This window comes from Eucalyptus grandis, chromosome 1, assembly GCF_016545825.1.
Source record: "Eucalyptus grandis isolate ANBG69807.140 chromosome 1, ASM1654582v1, whole genome shotgun sequence".
Classification (NCBI taxonomy): domain Eukaryota; kingdom Viridiplantae; phylum Streptophyta; class Magnoliopsida; order Myrtales; family Myrtaceae; genus Eucalyptus; species Eucalyptus grandis.
The window spans coordinates 34,725,177-34,752,539 of NC_052612.1; the positions used below are offsets into that span (position 1 = coordinate 34,725,177).

General features: G+C 38.6%; 3 protein-coding genes and 1 non-coding gene across 4 annotated transcripts; 3 read left to right on the forward strand and 1 right to left on the reverse strand.

Annotated features, from left to right (window-relative positions):
• The first annotated feature begins 266 nt into the window (after positions 1 to 266).
• Positions 267 to 2,288, forward strand: LOC104434897 (fasciclin-like arabinogalactan protein 7). The gene is made up of 2 exons (XM_010047750.3): positions 267 to 585; positions 1,266 to 2,288. The coding sequence occupies exon 2, from the start codon at positions 1,316 to 1,318 to the stop codon at positions 2,078 to 2,080; it is 765 nt and encodes a 254-aa protein (XP_010046052.1). The 5' UTR covers positions 267 to 585; positions 1,266 to 1,315; the 3' UTR covers positions 2,081 to 2,288.
• A 1,478-nt stretch (positions 2,289 to 3,766) lies between these two features.
• TRNAI-AAU lies at positions 3,767 to 3,840 on the forward strand. Its single transcript has one exon. It is a non-coding gene; the product is annotated as a tRNA-Ile (tRNA).
• Positions 3,841 to 8,736: 4,896 nt separating this feature from the next.
• LOC104434907 (protein ENHANCED DOWNY MILDEW 2) lies at positions 8,737 to 20,510 on the forward strand. The gene is made up of 15 exons (XM_010047760.3): positions 8,737 to 8,869; positions 11,251 to 11,350; positions 11,443 to 11,541; positions 12,702 to 12,949; positions 13,380 to 13,469; positions 13,554 to 14,030; positions 14,193 to 14,340; positions 14,436 to 14,537; positions 15,004 to 15,096; positions 15,724 to 15,765; positions 16,708 to 16,818; positions 18,260 to 18,331; positions 18,426 to 18,544; positions 18,623 to 18,686; positions 19,517 to 20,510. The coding sequence occupies exons 1-15, from the start codon at positions 8,760 to 8,762 to the stop codon at positions 20,228 to 20,230; spliced, it is 2,589 nt and encodes an 862-aa protein (XP_010046062.2). The 5' UTR covers positions 8,737 to 8,759; the 3' UTR covers positions 20,231 to 20,510.
• Positions 20,511 to 21,515: 1,005 nt separating this feature from the next.
• On the reverse strand, positions 21,516 to 25,671 carry LOC104434918 (TBC1 domain family member 2A). Its single transcript, XM_010047767.3, has 7 exons — positions 24,783 to 25,671; positions 23,903 to 24,019; positions 23,234 to 23,412; positions 23,062 to 23,155; positions 22,879 to 22,956; positions 22,693 to 22,794; positions 21,516 to 22,091 (listed from the first exon to the last, which is right to left on the reverse strand). The coding sequence occupies exons 1-7, from the start codon at positions 25,263 to 25,265 to the stop codon at positions 21,957 to 21,959; spliced, it is 1,188 nt and encodes a 395-aa protein (XP_010046069.2). The 5' UTR covers positions 25,266 to 25,671; the 3' UTR covers positions 21,516 to 21,956.
• Between the last annotated feature and the right edge of the window lie 1,692 nt (positions 25,672 to 27,363).

The following is a 27,363-nucleotide window of genomic DNA, read 5'->3' on the forward strand; positions in this document are numbered from 1 at the left end:
AGGTAGTCAGATGTATGCAAGTAATTACCTGCGAATTACTAAATAAGGGAACGGGAAAACGAGTAGACAGACGCTCTACGGCACAACCCAACGTTCAACACGATATTCGATCCCGAACGAATGCGAGAAGTTTCCACGAGATGGCGAGCGCCGGAAGCTGTGGAAACGAGAATGGTTTTTTTTTTTAATTTAATCGTGGGGTAGAGTGCAAGGCTGGTGTCTAGAACAGAAGCGCGCAAAAGAGAGAGAAAGAAGAAGAGTGATTTGGAAAGCCCACCCTCCATGTGGACTTTCTTTCCCTTTGTTTATCTTGCTTCCCCTACAAAATTCTTGATGACAAAGTAATGCCAAAAAAGCTTTGGTCTAATAATACATAAGAAGGTGCGTCCTCCATATTACGACGCAATGTGCAAGGGTCCTCATCGCTGGCCCGTCACTGCTGACCCCATCTCAGTCGTTTTTTTTTTTTTTCTTGCCTCTTTAAAAACTCCATTAGTTCTCTGCCTCTCGCTCTATATATTTTGTCTAGTGCTAATACACGATCCATTCCTTCCTTCATTGCCTCTCTGAGCTCCTCCTTGTCAGGTTAGAATCCCCAGCCTTTCTTTCCTGCATTGCTGCATTGCACTGGTTGGATTGTTTTTGCTCTATGGCTTCTTGTAGTGGATTTCTCATCATACTTGTCTTATCACGATCTCTCTCTCTCTCTCTCTCTCTCTCTCCTTGAAGTTCAAGTAAGTTTCATTTCTTTGAGGTGACATTGACACGAGATCTGTGATGTGGGACTTTATCTTTTGTCTGAAGAATTTTAATGTTGTTTGACTAGGCTCTACTGCAGAGTCTTCTGCAGGGTGCTGCCAATTGGTAAGAAATAAAGGAAGCACTTAGAATATTCATAAAGAAAAAGAAAAGAGATCTTTGTAAGGTTCAGAGGGTTATTGATCCGAGTTTTCCCAGTGGTTCTCTCACTTCCTGGGAATTTTCTATTTAGCAAAAGCTACAGAATTGCAGAAACTAGATTCTAAGATCCTTTTCGACTCGGTCGCTGGACCAAGCATGGCCCAGTGTCCTCTTCAGTTCCGATCAGTTAGCTTAGAGCAGATCTGCATCTGTACCAACAAGAACTTCCCTCACTGCATTTTCTGCTTCAAGCTTAAGATTTTTGTATCATTTCTTATAGATTGGTGGAGGTGGAGTTTATTCTGGACTGAAGTCCGAAAGATCAGTCCTCTCTCTGTAACATTCCTCAATCTTCATTGTTGCAGGAACTTTTGGTCTTGGCATTGGAGGAAGCATCCCAACTTACGAGAACATAATGGAATTGCCCTTTGCCTGCATCATCAGCTTGGCTCTCCTGCTGTCGATTTCTCCATCATCGCATGCTCAAATTGCCAACGCTCCTACCCTCAGCCCAACGCCTGCCCCAGCACCAGCCCCAGATTTTGTGAACCTCACGGACCTGCTCTCCGTGGCCGGTCCCTTCCAGACCTTCCTCAGCTACCTCGAATCCACCAAAGTCATCGACACCTTCCAGAATCAAGCCAACAATACTGAGGAAGGCATTACGTTATTCGTTCCTAAGGACGGCGCCTTTGCATCTCAAAAGAAGCCGTCCTTGTCCAACCTCACCAACGACCAGCTCAAGTCACTCTGCCTCTTCCATGCCCTGCCTCATTATTACACTCTTGCCGATTTCAAGAACCTCAGCAATGTGAGCCCGGTTAGCACATTCGCGGGTGGAGAATACAGTGTCAACTTTACCGATGTCACTGGAACAGTGCGTCTCAGCTCTGGTTGGACTAATACAAAAGTTAGCAGCAGTGTGCATTCTACCGACCCTGTTGCAGTTTACCAAATTGATAAGGTTCTCCTTCCCGAAGCAATATTCGGAACTGACATTCCTCCGACTCCGGCGCCTGCACCAGCTCCAGATATTAGCCCAGCTGCAGATTCTCCGACTGGAGGATCGGAAGCTGGATCTTCGACAGCTTCGAAGCCGAGTTCTTCTCCTAAGTTGAGCAACAGCTGGGGTCATTTGGTCTTGGCTGTTTCGAGTGGTCTGCTGGTGGTGCTACTGTGAGAGAACATTTTCATGTCGGGATGATTAAATCACTTTATGTCCAAAGGCCTTTTCGGATTGTTTAATTTATTTTCATTTGAAATACCATTTTTTCGACACATATGTTGTTCACATTGTGCATGAGATGTGATTTACCCAGTCTTGTAATACTAAAAAAAAAGATATACATTTCATACTGTTGCAGATGAATATGTCCATTCAAATTTGACTGGCCTGTTATTTCATTTGCTGAATAAGAAATTGCATCACGGGTGCTACACACGGGCATCTTTCAAGTATCTGGCTATACATTCAATCTTTGAGGACTGTTCAAGAGGAAATAGTCTCCACTTTGGAAATCATAACCGTAGTTTCTTAGTCATAAGGTAGGAATTTACCATCATTTCAAGCAAGTTCTTGATATAATTGACAACGAGGCCACTGCCCTCATCAACGAGGTTAAGTTTCACTTTCAGGCCTTGAACATTTTCAACGAAAAAATCGTCGCCTAAATTCAATGGAAGTGTGAAAAGTAATGACACAGACTACATTGATAATCAGAGAAGATCAGGGATCAGTGACTTAAGCTGCTTCTTGCCCATTTTCAATTGTGTCAAGGAAATCGCGATCCGTCGGTCAATGAAGTGTTTACTTCACCAAATCCAGGGAATAATTTCCCTGTAAAAGTGACGCTTTACCTAAATTTTCTATACTGGGAAGTTTTTCCCTTAAGATCTCCCCGAGGTTACTGGTCTAAAAGATCATTGATTACACTGATCTGGACAGGAGAACAACCACATTCCGTGAGCTTTTAAATCAAACGTGACTTCCAGCTTTTGGCTTAAGTTGAGTAATGCTGGAAGTGGCATGAGGTGGCATGCTGGTGTTGAAGCAATGATCGCAATAATTGTTTGCCAACTGGAAAGTTGGAAGGCAATGCCGCCATCAGTGCCCTCGCATCTGCTTAGTATTAAATGCATTTTACGGTGAGGAAAGTGCAGGTCTAACTTAGAAGGTACTCTACCATTGTTTTGTGCCCACATAAAGTTTGATGTTGGCATCATCAACAGATGCACAGATGCGCCGGGGACGAGCATCGTTAGCTGGTGGTCGGATACAGGTTGGAGGCTCTACAGAAGTCGAGTGGTATTGGATTGGTTACATCCCGACCCGACAGATTCTTTTTCCTTGTGTGGACCTGCCTTTTGCGCGATCGATCTAAAACGGGTCGAGGAGGCGAGGATTGTTGTGGTAGGATGAACAGAGGGAAGAAAGCGAAAGTGGGAAATGCATTGTAATCACATTCTGCCTTCGGATGGACCAGACATACTCATTGCCCACAACAACGGATACAACCAGACAGCCCTGCAATCTGTCACCAACAATATCAAAAAGGATCCTGCTGAGATTATTGTATATGGCACAATGATTCTAAATTATATCGAGCGAGGCCAGGATGGATTTCTCACAAAATATATATGTTTATCTTTCTTTTCTATGAATGACGATGTGAGGCGTGTCAAATGATTTTGCCGATTAAGCCGCGAAGTTAATAAAGATAGGCCGAGTTTTTAGTTTCGTTAATATAATTCCCACATCAAAAGCGTCCCAGATGCATTCTGCAGTGCATCAGATATCAGCACTTGGTAGTTTTTTTCCCAATATCTCATTCATCAATAAATAAAAACTTGGAATGTTCAACAAGCTGGCCTATTAGCTCAGCTGGTTAGAGCGTCGTGCTAATAACGCGAAGGTCGCAGGTTCGAGACCTGCATGGGCCATCCTTTTTCCATTTTCGTTCTTTTCGAGGCTTGCTGCGAAATGACATAAAATTACTTTTTTCTATTCATTTTTCTTTCTTGTTTATTGGGATTTAGGGCAACTCCATTCACCTCCATCTGATCTTTCGTAAAAAAAAAAGCTTTCTCAATAATAACTAGTTGAACGAAACGAGATAATAGCTCATACAGAAAATAACCAAAAAAGAGGAGGCAAATGACAGGTAAGTTAATTCACTTAAAGAAAAATTTCAACATCAAATTTAATTTCGATTCTATCCATAAGTGGAGTCATTCATCCTATTTTTGTCCTTTTCTCTTTTCAAGATTAGTTATCATTTTTTCCTATTCTCTGTCCTTTTGTAATTTTCGGGATTGGTTGCGATATAATGGAAAATTATTTTTTCTTTTCATTTTTCTTTTTTGTTTGCCGAGATTTAGGGCAATTTCATTCACCTTGATCTAATCTTTCATAAACAAAAAGCTTGAAGAAACAAGTAAAGCCATTCATTCTATTTTTGTCCTCTTCTCTTGTCATGATTAGTTATGATATGATGTAAAAAAAAAAAATCTTTTTTTTTTTGTTTACTAAGATGTAGGGCAACTTCATTCACCTTGATTCAACCTTTCATAAACAAATAACTTTCTCAATAATGACCAATTCAATCAAGCAAGATGATAGCTCATGCAAAAACTAACAAAATAGAGAGGAAGCAAATAAGGAAGCTTTTTAACCATTGGGAGTTGCTCCATCGGCCATCGTTCACCATTAAAAGGGAGAAGTGAGGGTTTTGAATTCTTACCTTCTTTAGGGGGTTGGAGTGGGTGGGGACAATTAATTTTACGCGTTGATTTCGACTCCTATGCCCCGCCTCTATCCTTTTCTCTTTTCGAGATTAGTTATCTTTTTTTCCTATTCTTTGTCCTTTTGTATTTTCGATATTAGCTATGATGTGATGGGAAATAATTTTTTCTTTACATTTTTCTTTTTTGTTTACTAAGATTTAAGGCAATTTCATCCACCTCAATCTAATCTTTCATAAACAAAAAGCTTGAAAAAACAAGTAAAGCCATTCATTATGTTCTTGTCCTTTTCTCTTTTCAAGATTAGTTATAATATGATGTAAAATTATTTTTTCTTTTCATTTTTTTTTACCGAGATTTGGGGCAACTTCATTCTCCTTGATCTAACCTTTCATAATAATTTCTCAATAATGACCAATTCAATGAAGCCAAATAATAGCTCGTGCAAAAACTAACAAAATAGATGAAGCAAATAGTCTTAGTGGCTATCTTTATAGCTTGGAAGGAGGGTTGGAAATCCCACATTTTCAGGGGATTGGGGTGGGGACAAATTAGTTTCAAGGGAGGGTTTCAATTCTCACGCCCGACAATGAGGTAAGACAAAAATCTGAGAGTGAGAGTTAGGATATGAGTAGAGTAGGATTGGGAAAAAAAGAAAAAGAAAAAAAATATGAAGTAGAGAGGGTTATTAACTATTGGGATTTGTCCACACGGCCTCCCTTCCCGGTTAGAAGGGAAATGTGGGAGGTTTGAATCTCTACATTTTTAAGGGGTTGGGATGAAAACGATTAATTTTAAATTTGAGTTTCGACTTTTATGCTATGTCTCTATCATTTTCTCTTGTTGAGATTAGTTATCATTTTATCCTATTTTTGTCCTTTTGTATTTTCGATATTACCTAATGTCATGGGAAATTATTTTTTCTTTTCATTTTCCCTTTTTTGTTTACCGAGATTTAGGGCAATTTCATTCACTTCAATCTAATCTTTCATAAACAAAAAGCTCGAAGAAACAAGTAAAGCCATTCATCTTATTTTTTTCCTTTTATCTTTTCAAGATTAGTTATGATATGATGTCAAATTATTTTTTCTTTCCATTTTTCTTTTTTTGTTTACCGATATTTAAGGCAACTTTATTCACCTTGATCCAATATTTCATAATCAACTAACTTTGTCAATAATGACCAATTCAATGAAGCCAGATAATAGCTCATGCAAAAACTAACAAAATAGAGGAAGCAAATGAGGAGGGTTATTAACTATTGGGATTTGTCCTAATGGCAATCCTCCCTCGTTGGAAGGGAAAGGTGAAAGGTTTGAATCCTCACCTTCATTAGATAATTGGGGTGGAAATAATTAGTTTTATGTATGGATTTTGACTTTTATGCCCTATAAAGAGGCAAGGCAATGAGAGTGAGTTAGAAGTTAGATTAGGACTAAAAAAAAAAAAGATGGTTATTTGAGAAAAAAATAAGGAGAGTTCATTCACATTAAGAAAACCCCAACTTCGATTTTAATTTCAAATTTGTTTCTTTTTTTTGTTTAAAAAAAATTACAAATTTTCACTCTAATCTCAATTTTACCTCGTTAACCGTTCATCCAAAAGTTGTCACTTGTTTCTTCATAATTATTGGTTCTACTGCTATTCCAAAGGTGAAGGTGTGGATGGTGACACAAATTTTGATAATGACTCCAGTTGATAATTTTGGAGAAATTAATGTCGATTTTTGGAGAGGGTTAATCAAAGCGGATTCGATATTAGAGTAAAAGTTAGTGAATTTTTTTATTCAAAAAAATTCGGTTGCAAAATTGAAATTAGATTTAGGATCTAAGATTTCTTTAAAAGGAACTGAGTCCGAAAAATGATAGAAAGAAGGAGGATATTTCCCAAAATGGGATTTCGTGGAGACTGAAATTACCGCAGGCTCCTCCAAAATTCCAGGATGAGAACGAAACTAGGGATGTGCAATGGAAACCGCTTGAACTGGGACTGGACCGGCTGGTTTTGGGCGGTTCCTATGGTCGGCGGTCCGGTTCCCAGTTCCTAATCTTGGAATCGGCGGCCGGTTGGTTCGGTTCCCAGTTCCAAGGTGGGAACCGGATCGACCGGATTGGAACAAATTTTTTTATATATAATTTATATACATATAATATATAAACACATATAATATATGAATATTATATATGAAACTTATTACAATTGGAATTGCTCTTGTTATTACTCTTTATTTATAGAGAAAACTTACCTGTTACTTTCATAAAGATTGTCTATAAAATATAAGCCAATCACAACCTTTAATCACGTTATTCATGGCTTTTATGCTTAAAATTAAACGTGACTATAATTGATATTTACACAAGTGAAGTTTGAATATTTTGCACGTGAAAACATGTGTGAGTAATTTTATTAGATTGCCCAGAAACCGAATTGAATTGATTGATCATCAATTTTATTAGATCAAAAAGCATGAATTGATTGATCTTTTATTAGATTGCCCTTAAACCGAATTGAATTGTTGGTCATTCTTTAATGAATTGTCATTCTTTAGTGAAAAAGAAAGTGTCGATTATGTTGGACCAGACCGGAATCGATGGTCCGGTCCGGTTCCCGGTTCTACCTTGGAACTGGACCAAACCGGGAACCGATCACTGGCGGTTCAGCCTGCTCAGGGACATCTCGGTAATTTCGCACGGGGCAGTTGAGTGTGAATATGAAAAGTACAAAAACCAAAACCGTTCGAAGCAAAAAGCATGTTCGGTCCTCGCCTCGTCATTTAGCAAACTTTCATCTCTCAAATAGCACTCTCTCTCTCTCTCTATATCTCTGCAGATTTTCCTCCGTCTTCCTCCTTCCCTCTCTCTCTCTCTCTAGAAACCACTTCACCGTCGTCTCCGTGGCCGAGCGCTCCCTAGGGTTTCGCCCTCGGGCGCTGAGCGAAGACGGCCGGCGAGAAATCTCTCGCCGCCGCCGTCGCCGCCGCCGTCGCCGCCGCCGCAGTATCTTGTCGGCCAAGGTACGTCGCGGCCTCGTTTCCGCTCTCACTGTGCGCGACGAGACTCGCGGCTCGGTCCGCATTTTTAAGTCCGTGAACCAGGGGGGTTTCGTTTCCAAAAACGCGGGAAATGTACGGGGTTAACGTAGTGTTGCCATATATGCACTGTATATGCGTCTATCGCTACCAGTTTACCTGCTGATGCTTCAGAAAGGGAACGTTTACTCTTCGTCTGTTGAGATTCTGTCGACTATGTCGTTGTCTTTCGCACTCGCGAAGGCGTCACTGTATTTAAAAAACTTAGATAGTTCGATTCAGTCCGACTGATTATCATGCTAGTATCAGTCTCTTTAGTTCGTCGTATTTTAGAGCCATGTAAACTCATCTTTCTTTCTGATATTGGTCAACTGGAACGACAAACTGTACGCTGGTGAGGACCGTCGGCAGTAACTTCTAGTGATGCTTGGAGATGGGTTGGTGTACTGCAGTCCGATGGTTTGTCGTGTTCCTGTACCAGTTGCTGCATGAATGGCATCCCGAGTGATGGCCTGTGCTTGGGGAGTCCGTAGAACATCTTAGAAATTGAAAAACATGAAAGAAGAAAAGAGAAATCTATGTGCATGCGTATTTGTGTGTGCTTTTAAAAATCATGGTAGTTCTGAATTCTCTATAAAAAAATTTTATGGGTTTATTTTAATCCATGCTGTCAAGGGTGTTGACTCATTCCGAGTTATGCTACTCTGCTCACTATTGTATTTCTCATTGAAAAGTGCCTCTCTGATTCTTGAGACAGGCTGAGAATTAAATTAACAAATGGAATCATCTGAAGAAGAGGGTGAGATATTACCTTGCATCACAGAAGCTACCAAAAGAGAAGACTTGGCGAAATCTATGGTATGTCTAGTAAGTTATGTTTTTTTCAGGACATGGTGAGGTGAAGGCCCCCTTTTTTATTTCCTTATATCAATCAAAAAATCATAGAGAAATGAGCTTCTATCATTGTTTAATTTTGCTGACTGGCATAAAAATTTTACAACTTAACTGAACTGACACAAATTATGTGCTATTCTGCAATCTTACCATCTATTATTTAACAGGACATTCGGCCAAAAGACAATTCAACTCTATGGCAGCCGATAATGAGAATGTTTATATCGGGGATTCTGAAGAGGAAAATGAGGAAGACATATTTGATACAATGTGCGCGATCTGTGATGATGGGGGAGATTTACTTCCGTAAGTAGTAGTTCCCTTTTCTATTTCTACGAAGTCAGTTAAAATGCTACACATTTGTCAATGTTGATGATGGAACAACAGGTTTGTGCGAATGTGAGATCGGTGGTGGTAATCCTTCTTTCTAATTAATTATACTGCATTTTGCTGCGTGCATATCCATGTCCTTGAAGAACCATGCATGCTAGATATTCAATTCTGAATGTACTTTTTCTCGTTATATCAAGGAAAAATTTTGACAATAGGAACCCAAAGGCCATATGCTCTCGAGCTATATTCTTCATGCGTAATCTACAGAATTCTTTGTAATATGGAGAGGTCAGTGAAAATGCAACTCTTTTGGCAGTCAAAGTTGGTGAAGATTATTTAAATGCACAAACTCTTTATCTTATAGCGTCTCTCATTAGCAGTGCGTGTACACAGCATATGCACAAGATGGGATTAGCTAGTAAAATGCAGAAGATAAAGACTTCAATATGACTTATGAAAAGAAATCGGTTTTAAACTTTCCTCCACCTTCGTAGCTTGATATCTTGGAACTTGTAAGTGAAAGTGAACGTGTTATTATTATTAGTACATAAGCATTCACGTCCTTAATGGCAAGAATAGACACCAAAATGGCAAGAATAGACACCAAGTAAGCTGTGATGGACCATATGCTTCATTCTGTCTGAATTTATGCAGTGTGCTGAATAGAACTGATGCTAGATCGTATTATCTCAAACGGCATGAGTATATCGACTGATTCTCCAAATTATTTGGTTGATTTGTTCTCATACCCTTCCAAAAGTAAGTCAGTAAAAATACATGCTTTTTTGAAGGAGTGTCATCAATCATGAGATGCTGACTAATGCATTTCTATAGCCTCTGCCTTGTCCTTGTTTTGGAATATCAAATGTCATCTTATAAGAATTTTCTTTTTGAAAGAATATGTAGATCAAATCAACTGTTCCAAGAATACTCTATATGTGCCGCAAAAGCTCTATGTACTTATATCTTAACTACCTCCTAAGATTTCACAATTGCAAAATTATTTTAAACTCCCATGCAATCCTCTAACCAGTTTCAGAGACTAACTTTTAGGGAATATGATGTCATATTCTCATAATGAAAGTTTATATCCTCACTTTATGATTACTCAAACTCTCTATACTGTCCTCACTTTTTATTTTCTTTGCAGAATGCTAATATGTTGCACCCTATATCCCTTTGATAGGGCTTAATGCATATGTACAAAGCAATGTACCATATTCAACGTCGTGGAAGATTTCTCTAACGATTAAATACGAATGCACTTTTTCAATGCATATTTTAAAGTGTTGGCTAATATTATGCATCAAAGTTGCTTGGCACTATTTCTTCTTCATTTGTTGGACTCATCCCTTAGGGTTTATTCCTTCTTCACGCCTTGGAGTTGTCTGATGATGGTCATATGGATAGATGTACATCCATGCACATGTCATCTGATATTTTTATTATTATCCATAGTGCCAATTTAATTTTTATTCCTGAGATTAGCATTTAGCATTGGACTTTATAGGATTTATACTTTTTGATTAATTTATCCTATTCTGGACAATAATTTACTTTAACAAATTGTAATTCAACCAAAATAAAACCACAGACTAAGAACGATAAATTAAATAGCGATACATTTATATTAGCCTTCCATGGACTAATATTGTACATAAACTCAGAGATTAACCGTTATATTTCTCTGTGGTTGATTCAATTATATGTGCTTCTACATTGTAATTTGAACCATGAAGTAATTTGGATATCTGATAAGCATTTTTCCATATAGTACATTGCAAAATTATTTTCTAAATAAGATGGGCTCAATTTTGGTTCAACCAAGATGCAATATTCTTTATACTATTAAAGTGATGGATTCCATGTGGTTGACATATCAAATTCACAAACAAAAAAGTACATGAGAGAACTTGGACCTTAGACTTTACAAATATTGCTTGTAAAATATATTTCTCAACTTACATTTTTATTTCAAGAGATTTTCTTAATTGGTCCTGTTCAATATTTGTCATCCACAATTGGCTGTTTATCCTTCTATACCAATCCATATCAGTGCAATTTAGAACAATTTCTACAAATGTTATACCCCATTATGCTTTCAAGCTATGAGATACTTTAGGTTAAAAAGAAATTAGTATATTATATTCTCAAACAATTGTTTTTATAATTTTAGCATTATATAGAATAACCATGGAGAAACCGTATAATACCCATGACATGTTTTAGCAAATTTAGTGCCTTTGTGATACATGTGGTTCTTTCACTTTTAATACAGAGCAGCTCTTAATGGGTGAATTAATTCAAGGTAGTTGGCAGTTTGTCATACTAATGCTTCTTTTGGTGTTGTGTAGTTGTGATGGGAGATGCTTGAGATCCTTTCATGCGACTAAAGGAACTGGGATTAGCTCCTTGTGTAAAACTCTTGGCTTCATCGATGATGCTCAAGTCGAAGTATTGACTACACACCTTATTCTTGTCATGTTTTCTATCTATGATTTGAATTCATGTGGTTCAGTTTTACTAGGGCATATGATTCCTTGCAGGCTATTCCCAGATTCTCATGTGACAATTGTAAGTATAACATGCACCAATGCTTTGCATGCGGAGAGTTGGGTTCTTCTGACAGAGCTTTGGGTGCAGAGGTAGGGTTCACGCAGCTTGGGCATAACTTCAGATCTGAATCCCTTGGAACACGAATAGCAGACTCTCATTTTCTTTTCTTAGATTAATTGATTATGTTGCCTATTCTGCCTCGAATCATCTTCTAATCATTTGGCTCTGTCCTTGTGGTGTTTTTTATGCATTCAACTCTTCAGTGAGAAAGAGAGACTATATAAATGTTTGTCAGCATGCTGAGTATAAAATGGTTCATCTTGTACCTATCAAGTTGGCTTTGAGAAAAGCTATTCCATTTGTAATGCCATGGATTCTCAAGAAATTTGGTCTAGGTTATGTGTGTTATGTTTTACCTTGCTCTACTGATGGGCGAGCACATGTTTACCTTGAATATTTTGGATAATGTCCTTGGATGCCAGTTTTTCCTTCATATATGGAGTTATAGAGCACAAATTTTCTAAAGGAAGAGGTTGGAGCAAAGCATTGCTTAATTTTGAGACCAAAAGGTGCTAAAAAGTCAGCTTTGTTATCTTGAAGCCATTCTGCAAAATGGAAGGGAGCTTGGTGGGGATGATATCCCATGGATATAATTGAAATTATTTGGTCTCTTCATCTATGAAAAAGTGTCACTTAGTGAAGGGGTATCCTATTGGAGAGTAATAAGGTTTGCAGTCCCATATGCTTTGGAATGCTGGGCTGCTAAGTATCTGCATGTGCACAAAAGTAGTGTAACTCCAGGGTAGTGCTTTGTGGACACTCAGGAAAGGACAGGTTAAAAGGCTTAAGAGGAGAAAAGGTTGATTTAGTTCTGATTCAACATATTATAGGTGGGGCTATGGTGGTTGGTTTGGATATCTGTGAACATGCTCTAGGTGGCAGATGAGACATTAGGATCGACACATAGTATAGAAAGGGGAGAGTTACATAGATCTGGGTGGATATTTGAATAAACATCTTGGATGCTTGGAAGTTGCTGACTATCCGATCAAGATGTATGGAGCCGACCATATTTTTGTGGAAAAAGGATAGGTGACGGTAGTGGTGAAAGTGGTAGTTCATATTGTGTATCTGCATGGACTTGCAACATCTCATTTGCTTCATGGCTATAATTCTTTGCAGATTTGCTTGGTATTGGTTAATACATTTGCTCCCCGCTAATGCTAATACATTCTCACATCTTGTTTAGGTTTTTCCTTGTATTTCTGCAACTTGTGGCCATTTCTATCACCCAAAATGTGTATCAAAACTGATCCATCGTGGTGATGAAAGTCAGGCTCAAAAGCTTCAAGAGAAAATTGCTGCAGGCGAATCATTTACTTGTCCTGTTCATAAATGTCTTATTTGTCGGCAAGGTGAAGATAAAGAGATTCATGAATTGCAGTTTGCAGTCTGTAGACGCTGCCCTAAGGCCTACCACAGAAAGTGCTTACCAGTGTATGTTCTAGTCATTTGCCATATCTCCCATGCATCTTCTAAAGATATGCTTGTGAAGATATAAACTATGTCTCATGTGATTAGTTGATAGTTTAAGCACTTAAACTAATTAGTATCAACTTACCTTTAACGAGAATCAACAGTGTTGAGTTTCACCCACTACATTTTTTTTTTTTTCCCAACTTGGATTTTAATTTTTTTTAACCTATGTATTTTGTTTGCCAGCTTGAATTGACAAGGTTCTCATCATCTTGCCCTTCATGTGATAGACATTATTACTATGTAATGTACGACCCATGTCATTCTCTAACAACTTAACTTCCAGAGCCAACCGTTTTCTAATTAACATTATCAATGTTTCTGGTTATTATTTATTATTTATTTATAGGAAAACTTTTTATCTGATTTCCATTAACTTTCCCTGCTTCAGGTCTATTTCTTTCATCAGCGATGAAAGTCGGAATATTATCCAAAGGGCTTGGGAAGGTTATTTGCCAAAGCGAATCCTTATATACTGCAGGTAAGTTCCATTTTAGTACAAATTACCGGTAAGCAGCAGTCGTGAGCACTTGAATGCAAATGTGGTTAAAATAATGTTGACCAGGGATCATACCATAGTTAGAAGACTTAAGACGCCAGCTAGAAATCACATAAAATTTCCTGATGGTGGACTGAAGATGAAAGGGCTGCTTACAAACAAAGTGAGTGTTGATGGTTTGAAGAGAAGTGCTACTTCTGAAAATAAAGCAAAGGATAAAGCTGTTGTGAAGATGCCAAAATCAGATTATGATGTTTGGAGAAAAGGTAGAGTTGGTGTTGTCAGAGAAAGCTTAAAAATTGGTGCTATAAAAAAGGCAAACAGCGTTGGTGCTGTAAAGAAGTCATTGACAACCAGCAAGTCCTCAAGTGAGAAAGTTGGAAAGGTCATAGTGAATAGGAGCTCACGGGAAGACATTGTCCCATCATTTAAGTCAGGGCTATATTTGGAGAACAAAAGGCGGAAGATTGTGGTTAACTCAATCTCTGATAAGATTGGGATGGCAAAAGAGAGAAAATCAGCAAGCAGTGCAATGGAAGATCGGTGATCCATCAAATCCTTTCTTGTTATGAATTTGCTGTTATGAAACCTCCTCTTTCAATTAACTTTAATATGCCAACATCCAAAGATGAAGCCATATTATTGCACTTGCATTTGATGCCTATTTCTTGTGTGGCAAATTGTTTTTCTCATCTTGTCATACAGAATTTTGGCTTTTATGCAACAAACCTCTTCCGAATTTAATGCCGAAAGATTAGCGGGGAAGCAGAGCATATCATCATTATATGCTCCTGGTTCAAAGGTCATTTTGGATAAGACCATAACACTGAGCAAGGTCGAGGGCTTTCTGAAGGTATCTCCTACTACTGGTGCAGAACGTCTATCTGTACTTTGTAGCCATATGATCAGCCTTCTTGTTGTTGAATTTCTTTCATGAACCTTCTGAAGGCCATTAGAACAGCATTGCAAAAGCTAAAAGAAGGATGTGCAATGGAGGAAGCTAAAGAAATATGTGAACCAGGGATCCTCCGACAGATACCCATATGGAAGGTCAAAGCGATTCTGACTTGCAGCTACTTCACAGTTACATTTGTGCAAGATGTGTTTGTCCATACTTTGGAGAGCAGATACATTCTGTTAACTAATACTGAATGTGTGCATATTGATCTGGACTTTGCTTATTTTAGGGTCCAGCTGGTTTCGGCATTACCTTAATTTAAGTGGACCAGTTAGACCATAGGCAATTGGTTGCCTAAACTGAACATGTGGGTGAGTGGGGGTGTGTGAATGTGTGATATGTCGATTGATGATCAACACAAAAGAACTCAGGGTCGAGGACTAGCAAGTGGGCTAGGTGGTGGCTGATCTTGTTGGATTTGAATGTGACAAGTCTAGTTACTCTACTTCTATGAACTGGTCTAGGTCCATTAGAAGCACATTACATGGAGTTGGAGCACATTACTTTTCAGATGATTAGTAGCTGTAGATTACTGATTACTTTCTCGTGTGTATCCAGAAGAAGCTGAAAGTGTATCTTGGACCATTTATTCATGGTCCACGCTATACATCATTCGGACGCCATTTTACTAAAGTGGAGAAGCTTCAGGAGGTAATTTATTTCCATGTGTTTTTTCCTGCTGGTGTTATCACTATATTGCTGATAGCCTAGAGTTGAAGCTGTATTGTTAATTGGATTGTATCTTAAACATTTTTTTTTCAAGGGAGAAGTCTGCAAGCGATAACTTCTTTTGAGAGAAACCATGACCTTTCTACTGTCAATTATGGCAGAAAAATGTAAGGGAGCTCTGTGCTTTGATTGGATAGGGAGGTGAAAGAAAATGGGAGAGAAACTTGAAACAGAGAATAAATTTTCTTCTCTTTCTCTTCCCAGAAAAATTTCAAATTCCTCTGAACTTTCCAGTTAAACTTTCATTCCCCCAGTTTCTTGCTTTTTCCAAACAAAAACAATAATTTTTTTTTTTAAATGTGGGACCTGAGGTCATATAAAAGCTAGCAGACTGAACCTGTTGCTATTTATGGTTTATCCTTTTGCCTTGAGCACATTCTGTTGGAGGTGATTGTAGAGCTTGCATGACATCTTATTTTTCTTTTCTTTCACATTCTGTGTCCATGAAATAATAGATGGATGTAAATTATTTAGTGCACACTGTCCATAGATGAATGGTTGTCTGCAAATTCAGTTTTCTAACCAAATCTCATGGGCTTTGTTCTGTAGATTGTGGATAGGCTCCATTGGTACGTGCAAAAGGGGGACACTGTAAGAGCTCTGTCCTTTATTTGTTTCCACACTTCAATTGATGGCTCTACTTTTTCTCTTTTGTTTCAGCTTCCACGGCCTGTTCTTGTTGTTCTGTTATTATTACTTTTGAGGCGTGGCTTTAAGTAAAAACAAGCTACTGGAGATACTGCATTGCACTCTCTGGTTGCATCAGGAATGAATCTCTAGATTGTGTTCACCTTAAGAGGGCTAGGCTGGGGTGGGGGCATCACCCCGAAAGGGCCTAAACATCTAAAATTTTCTTCCATTTCAGTATGTTACGAGTGAAAGATGATTATGGTGGGCACCCATTACTTTCCCACACTTACACCACTATCATCCTACATCAAACTCATAGCCCACAAGGTTTGCCAAATTCCATTCCTTCGACTAGAAATCAGCAATTCTTCAGCCACATGACCCATTCATTCCCTAAGAATTTTTTTTTTTTTTTTTTAGGGTCTGCTCGATAATTATTCAACCTAGGTAAGTTTTTATCAATAAGTTGTACGGTAGCTTCATATGATCATCGAAAAATATATTTTTCTCATTAGCCAACATCCAGGTAATTTGGTGAGACAATGCCGATTGTCATACAGATAGTCTTATTCTTGAGGTCCCCTTCCATGAATTAATTAATTTTATGAAGTTGTACTAGCATACTCTTCCACAACACCAGGCAATGCAATTCTGTCCCTGAAATGAATTACAAGTTAGACAATCTTGCATATTGAGGAGAATGTATCCATGTATAGTTTTATTATCATGTTAAACATATCCAGATTTTGGAACATCTGATTATAGAAATCTTCCTAATTGGAGGGTATCTTCATATAAATGATGATATGTAATCATGGTGTTTTTTTTTTTTTTTCCATCTATGTTCTGCTGCTTCTCAAGTTGGCTTTTTTTTTTTTTTATAATACCATTTTCTCTGGGCAGATAGTGGATTTCTGTTGCGGTTCCAATGACTTCAGTTGTCTGATGAAAGAAAAGCTCGACAAAGTAGGGAAGCGCTGCTTTTTCAAAAACTATGATCTTTTCCCTCCCAAGGTAAATCTTGACTCTTTCACATAATTGTTCTTTTTTTTTTACGAGGGAAATGTTTCTTTTTATGCTTCCCGTGGACTCTGTTATTTCCTTTTGGTAAACTTTCATCTTAAAACAGAATTAGTCTTGACTCTTGCCATATTAGACTCTTCAGAAGTTTGCTGAGAATCACTGACTCAGTCATCTATCAGCTTTTCTCATCATATAAGTTTCTATAGCAGTAATGTCATGAAGAGTGGTTTCTTCATTGAATATAGATATGATAATTGCAGAGAGTGCTCCATTTCCTTTCGCATTTGTCATTTTGGAGGTTTTTTAGGAGGTCAAATCCATTTAAACATAGAGATCATCATTTTCTATTGCGGTTTTCATAATGGGGATGCAAGGTGATGACAGCTTAGATTTGTTCACCATATTTTGGTCATCTTGTTCTCCTTTTCTAAGTGTCATTTTGGCAAGGAGTGCTAAAATTATTGTCCATGTATCAGGAACTAGAAAGTAGGACTTTTTTTCTAAGCTGAATGTTTAATGAACTGAGGACTTGAGCAAGTCCTTAAAAGGCTTAGGGAGGAAATAAGCAGACTCCCACTGTGCCGTCCTCCGTATTCCTTCTCTTTCGGGAAGACAGACAAAGATAGACAGGGAATTTGGGGGCCCTATAGTGGGGAAGGCAGACTCCACAGCAGGACTTGCTTGCAGGTCCCGGCTATCGCTGGGTAGGCTGGTATAGTAGCCACTTGCGCCTGGGGTGAGTAGGGGTGGGTGAAAAGCCCACTGCAGTGTTAGCGTGCCTTATGGCACTGCATACAACTGCATGCTAACACTATACCCCTGGTTGTATGCAGCACCATGACAACTACATATCACTCTTAAGGAGCTAGAAATAAAGATATACATGTAGGACTCCATGTCAATATTTATTTACTAGTCATATGTATTTCAGAACATCGAGGAATTGATTTGTGAAAGCAAAAGTTTGGCAGTAAACATCTGATCCAGCTTTTGAGGACTCGTTAATGAATCCATGGCAACCAGGTCAATAATGATACTACATGCAAGCATCACATTGTCTGTCTGCTTAAAACCTTTTTGCTGAGATGATCTCGGCGTGATAGGATTTTGTTACCATCAATCCTAATATCTAGCACCTGATCCGCTTCCCAAGTCCTTGGTTTGATACAATAATTACTGCTCAATTGTCAATGACCTATATGCAAGCATTGGCATTCTGTGTGTTCTCAAAACCTACTTGACTAGGATAGTTTTTTTTTGTACTACTTAATTATGTCATTCCCCTCTGTGACGTAGTCTGTTCCTAGCTGATTGATCGTTTGTCTTCTATTGTTTCTTGTCATGACAATATTGCTGAGACACTTCATTTATTCCATGTGGATTAATCTGGACCTGCGTATGGATCATGAAGAAGTTTTTGTTTTTGGTGCAGAATACTTTTCAATTTGAGAAGAGAGATTGGATGTCTGTCAATGTAGATGAATTACCAGATGGGTCTCAATTGGTGAGGCAATTAATAGTTGGTCTTCAATCAAAATCATGTTTTAAAATGAAATGGAGCTTCATTTATTTGTCCCATCATGTATTTTGTGGAACAGATTATGGGCCTTAATCCTCCTTTTGGTGTCAATGCATCTCTGGCGAATAAGTTCATCAACAAAGCTCTTACATTCAAGCCTAAGCTCCTCATTCTTATAGTCCCACGAGAAACCAAAAGGTGAGGACTTGTAGTTCCTTAGTGTTTTCGCAGTTTGTTGAACTGTACTGAAGTACCTTTGACTTTCGTTCATGATAGACTCGATATTGGAGCTGATCCATATGATTTGCTTTGGGAGGACTGTGAGCTGCTATCGGGAAAGGTATGTCAGGATAATCCATGGCACATCCCTTTGATAACTAAAGCTATTGGAACTGATTCCTGAATTTCATTCAAAAGAGTGAGGAGGTAATTTGTTTATTTGAAGATTCTGAATGCTCTGAGATAAAATTAGGTTTATTCAGGGTGAATCCCACCTCTCCTATGTTCGTTCACCGTTGTCATTGCCATCATCCTTTTTGTTGTCACCTCCTCTTCCTATTCATCCTTTCTCTTCCTCCTCCTTCAAGCTCCCCAAAAATCTACATGCACTAAAGTACCTCCAACCAATGTTTTGTTTCTTGATATTATTTTTGCCTGTAGCTACCATGCATTTTCCATAACATATTTTATGTTCAAGATCATTTGTGAAAAAATGATCGTCGGTATTGATCAAGAAATGACACGTTTTGGTTTCATGACATAATTTTTGTCTTTAGCTAGCATTTCATTAGAGATAGAAGTGCAATTTCTATAACATGGTTTATGTTAATGATTATTTGTCAAAAGTCGCTGACGTTGGAACACTAGGAACTAAGATACATCTCTTTTCTCATTCAACTTGCACTTTTTGTCCAAGAGTGAAGGAAAAGTACAATTGGGATTTTGAAGGTATAAGAGGCAGGGCGGGTTATATTGGTTTGGCCTGTAAGCTGAGGGCACATGTGCAAAAACACTCCTTTAATTAAAAGAACCATTTGCATTGCACCGCATATGAAAGCACTTTAATGCAGTGGCTAATGGTCACAATCTTCTCTTTTCCTTTTTTCGGATGAACATTATATGTCTTTGTGAATAGAGATCATCTGAACAGTCTTACAATCTTCTCTTCAGTCGTTTTACCTTCCGGGATCCATTGATGTGCACAACAAACGGTTGGAGGATTGGAATCAAATGTCTCCACCTCTGTACCTTTGGAGTCGCCATGATTGGACTCCCATGCACAAGACAATAGCTGAAGAGCGTGGCCACATTTCCAAACGAGAATATATTAGACAGGAAGAAACAAATGCTGGAGCAGCCATCTCAAACTATCTGATGGAAGAAAAGGAAGAAACAAATGCTGGAGCAGCCATCTCAAACTATCTGATGGAAGAAAATTATGATTGCTATCAGGATTACTCCTCTGCAGTGAATGCCAATATCGATTTGTCCAGCATATTCGATGATTTTCCAGATGATGATGCTGTCGATGGAGCTAGCAACTCCCTATCCATTGCAAATTTTAAGAGTACTCTGCAACATGAATCACTCAGAGCGTTCGGGACTCCGATGGTACAACCACAAGGAGGATTTTGGAATTTCCAACCAAATGATTATGGACATGTTCCCATGCAGCCTGAGCATCGCAGGACTTTTGAAGTTCCAGGAAGGCAACCGCAACTCAGCCATTGGAACCCGCAGCCAAATTCTCATGGTTCTCTGCATCTAGGAGGTATTACTTTACCTAACCAGCAATCTGCCTCGCAGCAATGGCAACACAGCCTTTGGAACCAGCAACCAAATTCTCATGGTTCTCTGCATCCAGGAGGGTATTACTTTACCTAAACAGCAATCTGCCTCGCAGCCATTTGGTCACGGACCGCCTTCCTCCAGTGAAATATCTGCCTCAATTTCCCTTTGAATAAAGATACTTAAACGGCATGCATTTTGGAACCTCAGTGGCAGCATAACTCTTTTTCTCGTCTTTTTATCCTCTTCTTCTGATGGTGACTTGTCCATCCTCCCCTGCCCTTAAAAGACGACTTGGCTAATTAAAATCCACTTAGTGAACATTACTTTCATTTATGTGTTTAATGAGTGAAATAGCGACGTATGGATATATTAGAGTGGCTGGAGGAACCGCTTTTCTTTCTCCAACATCTCTCCTTTACCGGTCTCTCCTTCGTCGTACTTATTTGTGTTGCCGTCCTTGCAGTTCGCAATCCAATTTCTTTGATTTATCACACGATCGGATTCAATACAAACGTGGTGAGGACGAAGTTTTGAAGCTCACTTATCCAATGTCTCAGTGCAAACGTGGACAGAACGAAGTTTCAGGGCTCACTTAATAAAATGGTGCTTGTAGCAAGGATAATGTCTGTTTTTATTTTTATTTTTTATGTCTAATTAGCCGTGATATCTTCACAGCGACGTTATTAATCATTGAATATACTATGCCATAACGTGTTGAAAATTGAAGGTAAAAAATGAAAAGGTTAAGTGCTAGTTACATCGGAAATTATTATTATTTTTTTTTTATAAAAATACGCTTCTCATGTGGAGAAAATATTTGCAAAAAAAAAAAAAAAACTTTACTAGGGACTTTTCTTTTGAAAAAATGTTATGTAATTAGTAACTCCATAATTATGCACTTTTTCCATAGTTTATATAAATCTGAAAATGTAATCATCTAGATATGATTAATAAGAAGAAATGACTTTTCGAGATTTAGTGATATCATTAATGGAAAAGGTAAATATCAAAATGACAAAAACTAGCGATATCCCGGTATTTCATTTAGTTTTAATCACAAATTAACAAGTAATATGTCGTTTTTTTTAATTGGTGAAATCTTTATGTGATAGTAACCTTATTCCATCTAGGATAAGTAACTTTCAATAATTACTAAGCACCATATTCTTAATATGTTAGTAACTTCGACAATATAAAAGTAATGTCCGGTTGAACAATAAAACAATTTGTGAGTCAATCTAATTTTAGGCAGAAATGAAATCATTAAAAATGATAAATGGAGGGATTCCAGTTTTGTTGGAGAGAGAGACAGCATGAAAAACTATAGTGAGAAATTTGAGAATTGAATTCAGACAAACTTTTGCAAGCGCTCTATCCCTTGGGACTGCCATACACAAATTACTCTATTAAATGACACAAGCCTTACAAATTTTCCCCTGTATTTAGAGCGCAGGGAGCCTCATTGCTGTTCATGGTCACTGGTCAGAATAAACTTGGGTACAAAAGGATAAATTTTTGGTTGTGATTACTGAATATCCGAATTAAGAACCAGATTTACAGGGCAAAGCTACCCTTTTTCTTAGTAACAGGATTTGCAATGTCACCCAACAAGTTGGTCCTTGACATTCCAAAATTTACACTTCCTCTCAGTCGCTACCTAAATCTACAACACAGCCTTGCCTTCTCTCTTCCTGCTCTTCTTGGTCTCAGAAGATCAAGGTTACAACCACAAATTTTAAGAATTTGCATTCGGCGGGTGAGCAGCCACCGGTCGTATTGCATCTTATAATACAGGCCGATCAACCTATTTCTGATAATTTTACTTGTCCTCCACTTTAAGCGAATTTAATCTTCTCAGTCTCTGGTCAAGCTCTGCCATCACTGCTGGCTCCTGCTTCTTCCTTTGCTTCGACAGAGTGGTGGTGGTCATTGAACCGATTTTATCAAATGCAACCTGCAAGCCAACAGATTCATTTCCAATGCTAAGCCCATGAAACTCATTTGAATGGCATACCAGAATCAAGTGATAGAAAGAGTGCTGGGAGCCGTGACATGAACTTGGGGGACTCAACAATGTTTAATGCACATCAGTGTGGTGGCGGATTGAATTTTGTTAACGCTTAGTATGATGAGTGTTGTAGATGCTGGGACAATCTAAATGATCACACAAAGATAACAGGGACGAAAGACCACTCAACAACAAACGAGTGATACAAGAGTACAAGAGCGTTTAATGGCATATGAGAATTGAGTGGAACAAGAGTACTGGGAACCGTGAGAGAAACTCCGGGAAGTCGACACTGTTTATTGCCCATTTTGCTTGATCAAAACTGTGGTCGAATTGAATTTAGCAATGCTCGATATAATCAGTATTTCAGATGCTTGGACAATCTAAATGGTTGAACAAAGATCAATGTGACCAGAGCTGACTCAACAACAAACAAGCGAACAACTTGGACATTGGACCTACTAATCTTCACTCAATTTTCATAGACGCAAAACATTTAATCTCACAAGACAAAAAAAAAAAGTGACAAGAAAGAGGAATAACTTACTGTCAATAGGTCATCAGGGTCAAAGAGGTGGTGAGTTGTTCTCTGCAATACGTTAATTACGTCACCTACGTGATGGGTTAGAAGCAGCTCATCCTCCTTCATCTGCATGCATAATCAGGAGTCAAAAAATCATTCAGAATTAATTCCGCTAATAGCAGCAGATGCACAACTTAGAAATATGCAGACCTTGAAGATGGCCAGAGCTACGTGAAATAAAACCTTAGCCCCCTCATAGAAAAGAATATCCCACACTCTGAGAGTTGTCTGAAAATTGAAAAAAACAACGAAAGAAGTGTCAGGTATTTAATTGGTGATGTTATGTTTAAGGGGGTTCCTTGTAAAGGAGAGGAAGAGCATAGTTGCTCCAACCTCTGAAGGCAGGCTTTTAGAGAAGAGGCACAGAAACCACTCTGTGGCAACAAGAGATACATCAAACTCCAATGCTTCCAAATGAGCAGCTATCCTGCACATTTCTTGTTTCGTTATCAAACAGAAACCAATCTTACCAAATGCGACTGTGTGAAAAAGTCAATAAAATTACCTTGGGCACTTTTTGGTCAGTAAGTCTTTAAAGACCCTTTGTTCAACATGACATCCAGATAAATTAGTGGTGTAGCAGTCATTAACCAAGACATTTTCTAGTAAAACAGCGAGCATCCAAAATGCATCTTCTTCTGTTTTCATCACAAGCAACAATAATGCTGCAACATAGTTTAGACCCTGCAAGAGAGTTACTGGGATCATAAGGCTACTTTACTGTGCTATAATATCTAAAGACACAACAAAGTGGAAATCCATTAATTGAAGTTAGTCTGCAAAGAACAAAATAAGACTATTATGGGCATACAGATACTCAGTAACAGTGGGAATAGTTAGTTTGAACATAAGCTTTAGATTTGAATGAGTACAATATGATGTATAACATCTTTTTCCCCCCTTTTTTTCACATTTTGGCAAGTCAACCAAAAAGTTTGGTATAAATTATGGGAGATAAGTCCTAAAAGGGGAGAGATCCAGAACACAAAGCAGGATAAACAGAAAAAGGAAACATCTGTTGAAGCAAACACAACAGCCATGAATGAAGTAATTACTCCTTGACTCAGGAAAAACATATAATGGGGTGTATTTCACCAAAAGGACTATATTCAAATCCATGGAGATAATTCTTATGAGCAGAGACGGAATCCAAAGAATTAGACCAAGGACAGACCTGACAGTAACCAACATCAGAATCACGGAAAGAATATCCGACTAGGACACGTCGTAGAGCAGCATGACCTTCCGGAGTGTCCAACCATGAGTGACCAGGGAAGGTTCGTGGTAGATCCTGCACGCATAAGCATATGGACTAATTTCCAACCAAAACTGCAAACAATAATAGAAAGTTTTCTTTTTCTTGTGATGAAGTTTTGATTTCGAGCATGAGAAAACTAGAAGAATTCAAACTGTCAAGGTGCATTTTCCTCTACACACAGCTAACTACACATCAAGAAAATTCCTGTTCAAATGAACAAGTGAACGTGTAAATTCTAGAACATGCAAGAACCAACAAAATGCAGCAGCAGAACACCAAACTTATGCCTTATCTTAGGTATCCTCTTTTACTAATCCGGGTGATCTAATATGACACTAGACTCTGACTATTAATCCAGCAATTCATATGGCATTCCATCGTATCCCAATGAAGATCAGTAGTCTCATTAATCAGATCAAAATTCTCTTATTTCTGGTAAATGCCAGATTCCGGTATCAAAAGACTTCTATAAGAATAAACTAAAGCAAATTAGAAATTGAAGATGTCACCTAATTAACCAAATCTAGACGGAGAACGAAAGCAATCACATAGCAATTCTTTCACAGGCAAAAGGACATATATTTAGACATACAGCGATCTTTCTCTTTCAAATTAAACCATTTCTATAGGCATGGTTAGCATGCCACTCCTCACAAAGGAGAAAGTAATTCAGAAATGCAAATCCATCTGCCGCCCAAATTAAATTTCTCAAAGGCGATCCGTCGAAACCAAATCCAACCGAAATCTGCACAGACAATTTCACAAGCCCATTCAAAATCCAAACTTTCTCACTCACATGATCAATCTGTCTCGTGGCAGGCGTGACCTTGCCCTCCACCGCCTTGCTCAGATCGTTGTAATAACTCTCCGGCACAGTGGACTTCTTCTTCGCGGCCCCGGAAAGGGAGAACCAGACCTTGGGCCGCAGCACCGGAGGGATCCCCTTCCTGATCAGCTTCTTCAACGTGATCGCATTCGCCAGGGCCGATATCTTGAGGGACGACTTGAGCACAATCCCGTTCGAGACCTCCGGCTGCAAGTACCAATTCGCGCCTTTGCTCGCCTCGAGCGCCCACCACACGCGGCCTTGCTCCCGGACCTTCTCCCTCACCTCGTTCAAGACATTCACGTCGTCCACATTACCTTCCACGGTGAACCCATAGAGGTCTTGGAACTTGACGGTCAGATTGGCCCTCCTCGAGTGGATGCTCGGCCGCAAGATTGGGATTTGGGACTGGAATTCGAGGGCCAGGTCCCTCTTGCTCTGCGTCCCGTACATTTCTTGAATCCTTTCTATCGATTCGCGGGGACCCGGATCAAGAAACGGCAAATGGGTAGGAAGGAAAAGACGGAAGAGAAAGGAGGAAGAGGGAGATGGTGATGGGTGACGTGGGTTGCGTCGATTTGGACAGAGCGAGCGACGAAAAACCCGACCTTGTCAACGAGAAAGACGGAGGAAGAATCAAACCCACATGTCCGAAACCATGAAACGGTCTCGCGGGATTGGTGAGGAGGGTTGGGGAAATCGGCGAGGATGATGCAAGGAGGGTGTCATGCGGGGCAAGGCGAGGATGATGGAGGGGTGGGTGTTGCAGAGGAGATCAAAGGGATAAAATAGCCATGGATGGACCTTGAAGGAAGCTCTCTCTCTCTCTCCTTTTCTCTCTCTCTCTCAGCTAATTCAACATGTAGAAAGAAGAAAAATAATGATTTTTTTTTTCAATAATTTCCTCCCTTTTTTTCCAGGTTTTTGAGAGGACGGAAATTTTGAGAAAAAAAAAAAAGAAACACGCAAGAGAAAAAAACCGAAGGGAAATGGGAAAGATCCAGGAAAAACAGTTATTTTCCCGTTGTTTATTCGCCGCACAAGTGACAAGGAAAAAAATTATATTTCAAATTCATAGCCGGTTTTAGGCATTAGGAAAAAAATCTGAATTTTTTTTTTTGGGGTCCTTTTTCCGTCTCCATATAAAGAAATGATGAGAGAAGGGAGAAAAGAAATTAATGGGGACCGGAAAGGAACTATTTTGAAATTGTGGGTCGGGGAGTTCGAAACTCTTCTTTCTATAAAAGAAGGAGATGGAAAATGCCTGTAATAAAAATAGAATTTTTTTGTCTTTTTTAACAAATTTAAATTTGGGGAACGTTAAAAAGAGACGTTGATCCTTTCCATGCGGAGAAAGGGAGATTTTATGAGCAGTGGACATGAAACTGGCGACGCTCTATCATTGGTGGGGGGGCTCTACTCTAATGCGGGTTAGGTTAAAAATTGCCGATGTCATGACCCCGGAAGTCCAAATTACCAACATGCCCTCCTGCTCCCCACTTGGAAAAAGCACAGCCCATTCTTTTTTTTTTTTTTCCATTAATAGCAACCTCATAACAAATCTCTGTTTACATATCTATATAAACTTAGACCCATCCTTTAGGGCCAAAAAAAAAAAAATCTGAATTTTATTCGTATTATCAATGGGAATATAACATAAATGATACTCTAATTTTGTTTTAATATGTAATGTAGTCCTCGAACTTTTATTTTTTTCAATCTAATCTATGAAATTTGATCCATGAACTTTTAATAAATATTACCATGTTGAACCAATTCAAATTTTTAGAGATGATATTACACATGGAATCAAAGTTCATTGACCATTTGTGTTGTTATCTATATCATCATAGTACGTATAAAACTTTGGTATCGAATCTAAGAAGAAATATTAAGTAATCTAATGACAAGGAGAAAACTACCTATCTTGGCTCCTCACGGCGCTTCATATGTATGGTTGCATTTGGTTGGATTCGGGGGATGTAAAGCCATTTGCCAAGGATCTTTAAATGAAGGTTTATATGAGAAAAGCAAATAGCGTTTGACTCATTTGTTTTAGTGAATTCGTTTTGAAGTAACTTTGAAATTAAAAGAAAAGGAGAGGGAGGTAAGTAGACGACTAGAGGGAGAGAGGGCAGGTAAGTGTAGTTCATCAGCTAGGCAATCATCAACCAGTGGCCATCAACTATTACCTATGCTTGATGACCCTTATGCAACTAGAGGTAAGCATGGTTTAGGTGGACAATTCCCACCCCAGAATTGAGAACCGTTCATTAAGGATTAGTTGCGAAAAATTGAAACCGGAAATTACCCGATAGTTCCATGGATCTACCCAGGAACAAGACTACTAGTTTGGTCCGGTCTAGTGATAGGTCCATGGAACCAATCCCACCAAATTTCATGTACTTAGAGCGACAATTTCTAGCAAGCCAAAGTAAAGCAAAAAATAAAAATAAAAACTTTGGTATTATTAGTTGCAATATCAGTAAAAAAAATAAACTCACATTGAAAATTAACAATCGATGCTATGAGTCAATTAGTGTTAAGCTTG

Coding starts and splice junctions, on each gene's coding strand:
- LOC104434897 (XM_010047750.3), top strand. CDS start 1,316: ATGGAATTGCCCTTTGCCTGCATCATCAGCTTGGCTCTCCTGCTGTCG.
- LOC104434907 (XM_010047760.3), top strand. CDS start 8,760: ATGGCAGCCGATAATGAGAATGTTTATATCGGGGATTCTGAAGAGGAA. Junction 14,341..14,435: donor AGGTCGAGGGCTTTCTGAAG/GTATCTCCTACT, acceptor AACCTTCTGAAG/GCCATTAGAACAGCATTGCA. Junction 15,766..16,707: donor ACGTGCAAAAGGGGGACACT/GTAAGAGCTCTG, acceptor TTCTCTGGGCAG/ATAGTGGATTTCTGTTGCGG.
- LOC104434918 (XM_010047767.3), bottom strand. CDS start 25,265: ATGTACGGGACGCAGAGCAAGAGGGACCTGGCCCTCGAATTCCAGTCC. Junction 24,020..24,782: donor CCACGAGACAGATTGATCAT/GTGAGTGAGAAA, acceptor TTATGCGTGCAG/GATCTACCACGAACCTTCCC. Junction 23,413..23,902: donor CTGATGTTGGTTACTGTCAG/GTCTGTCCTTGG, acceptor ACTCTCTTGCAG/GGTCTAAACTATGTTGCAGC.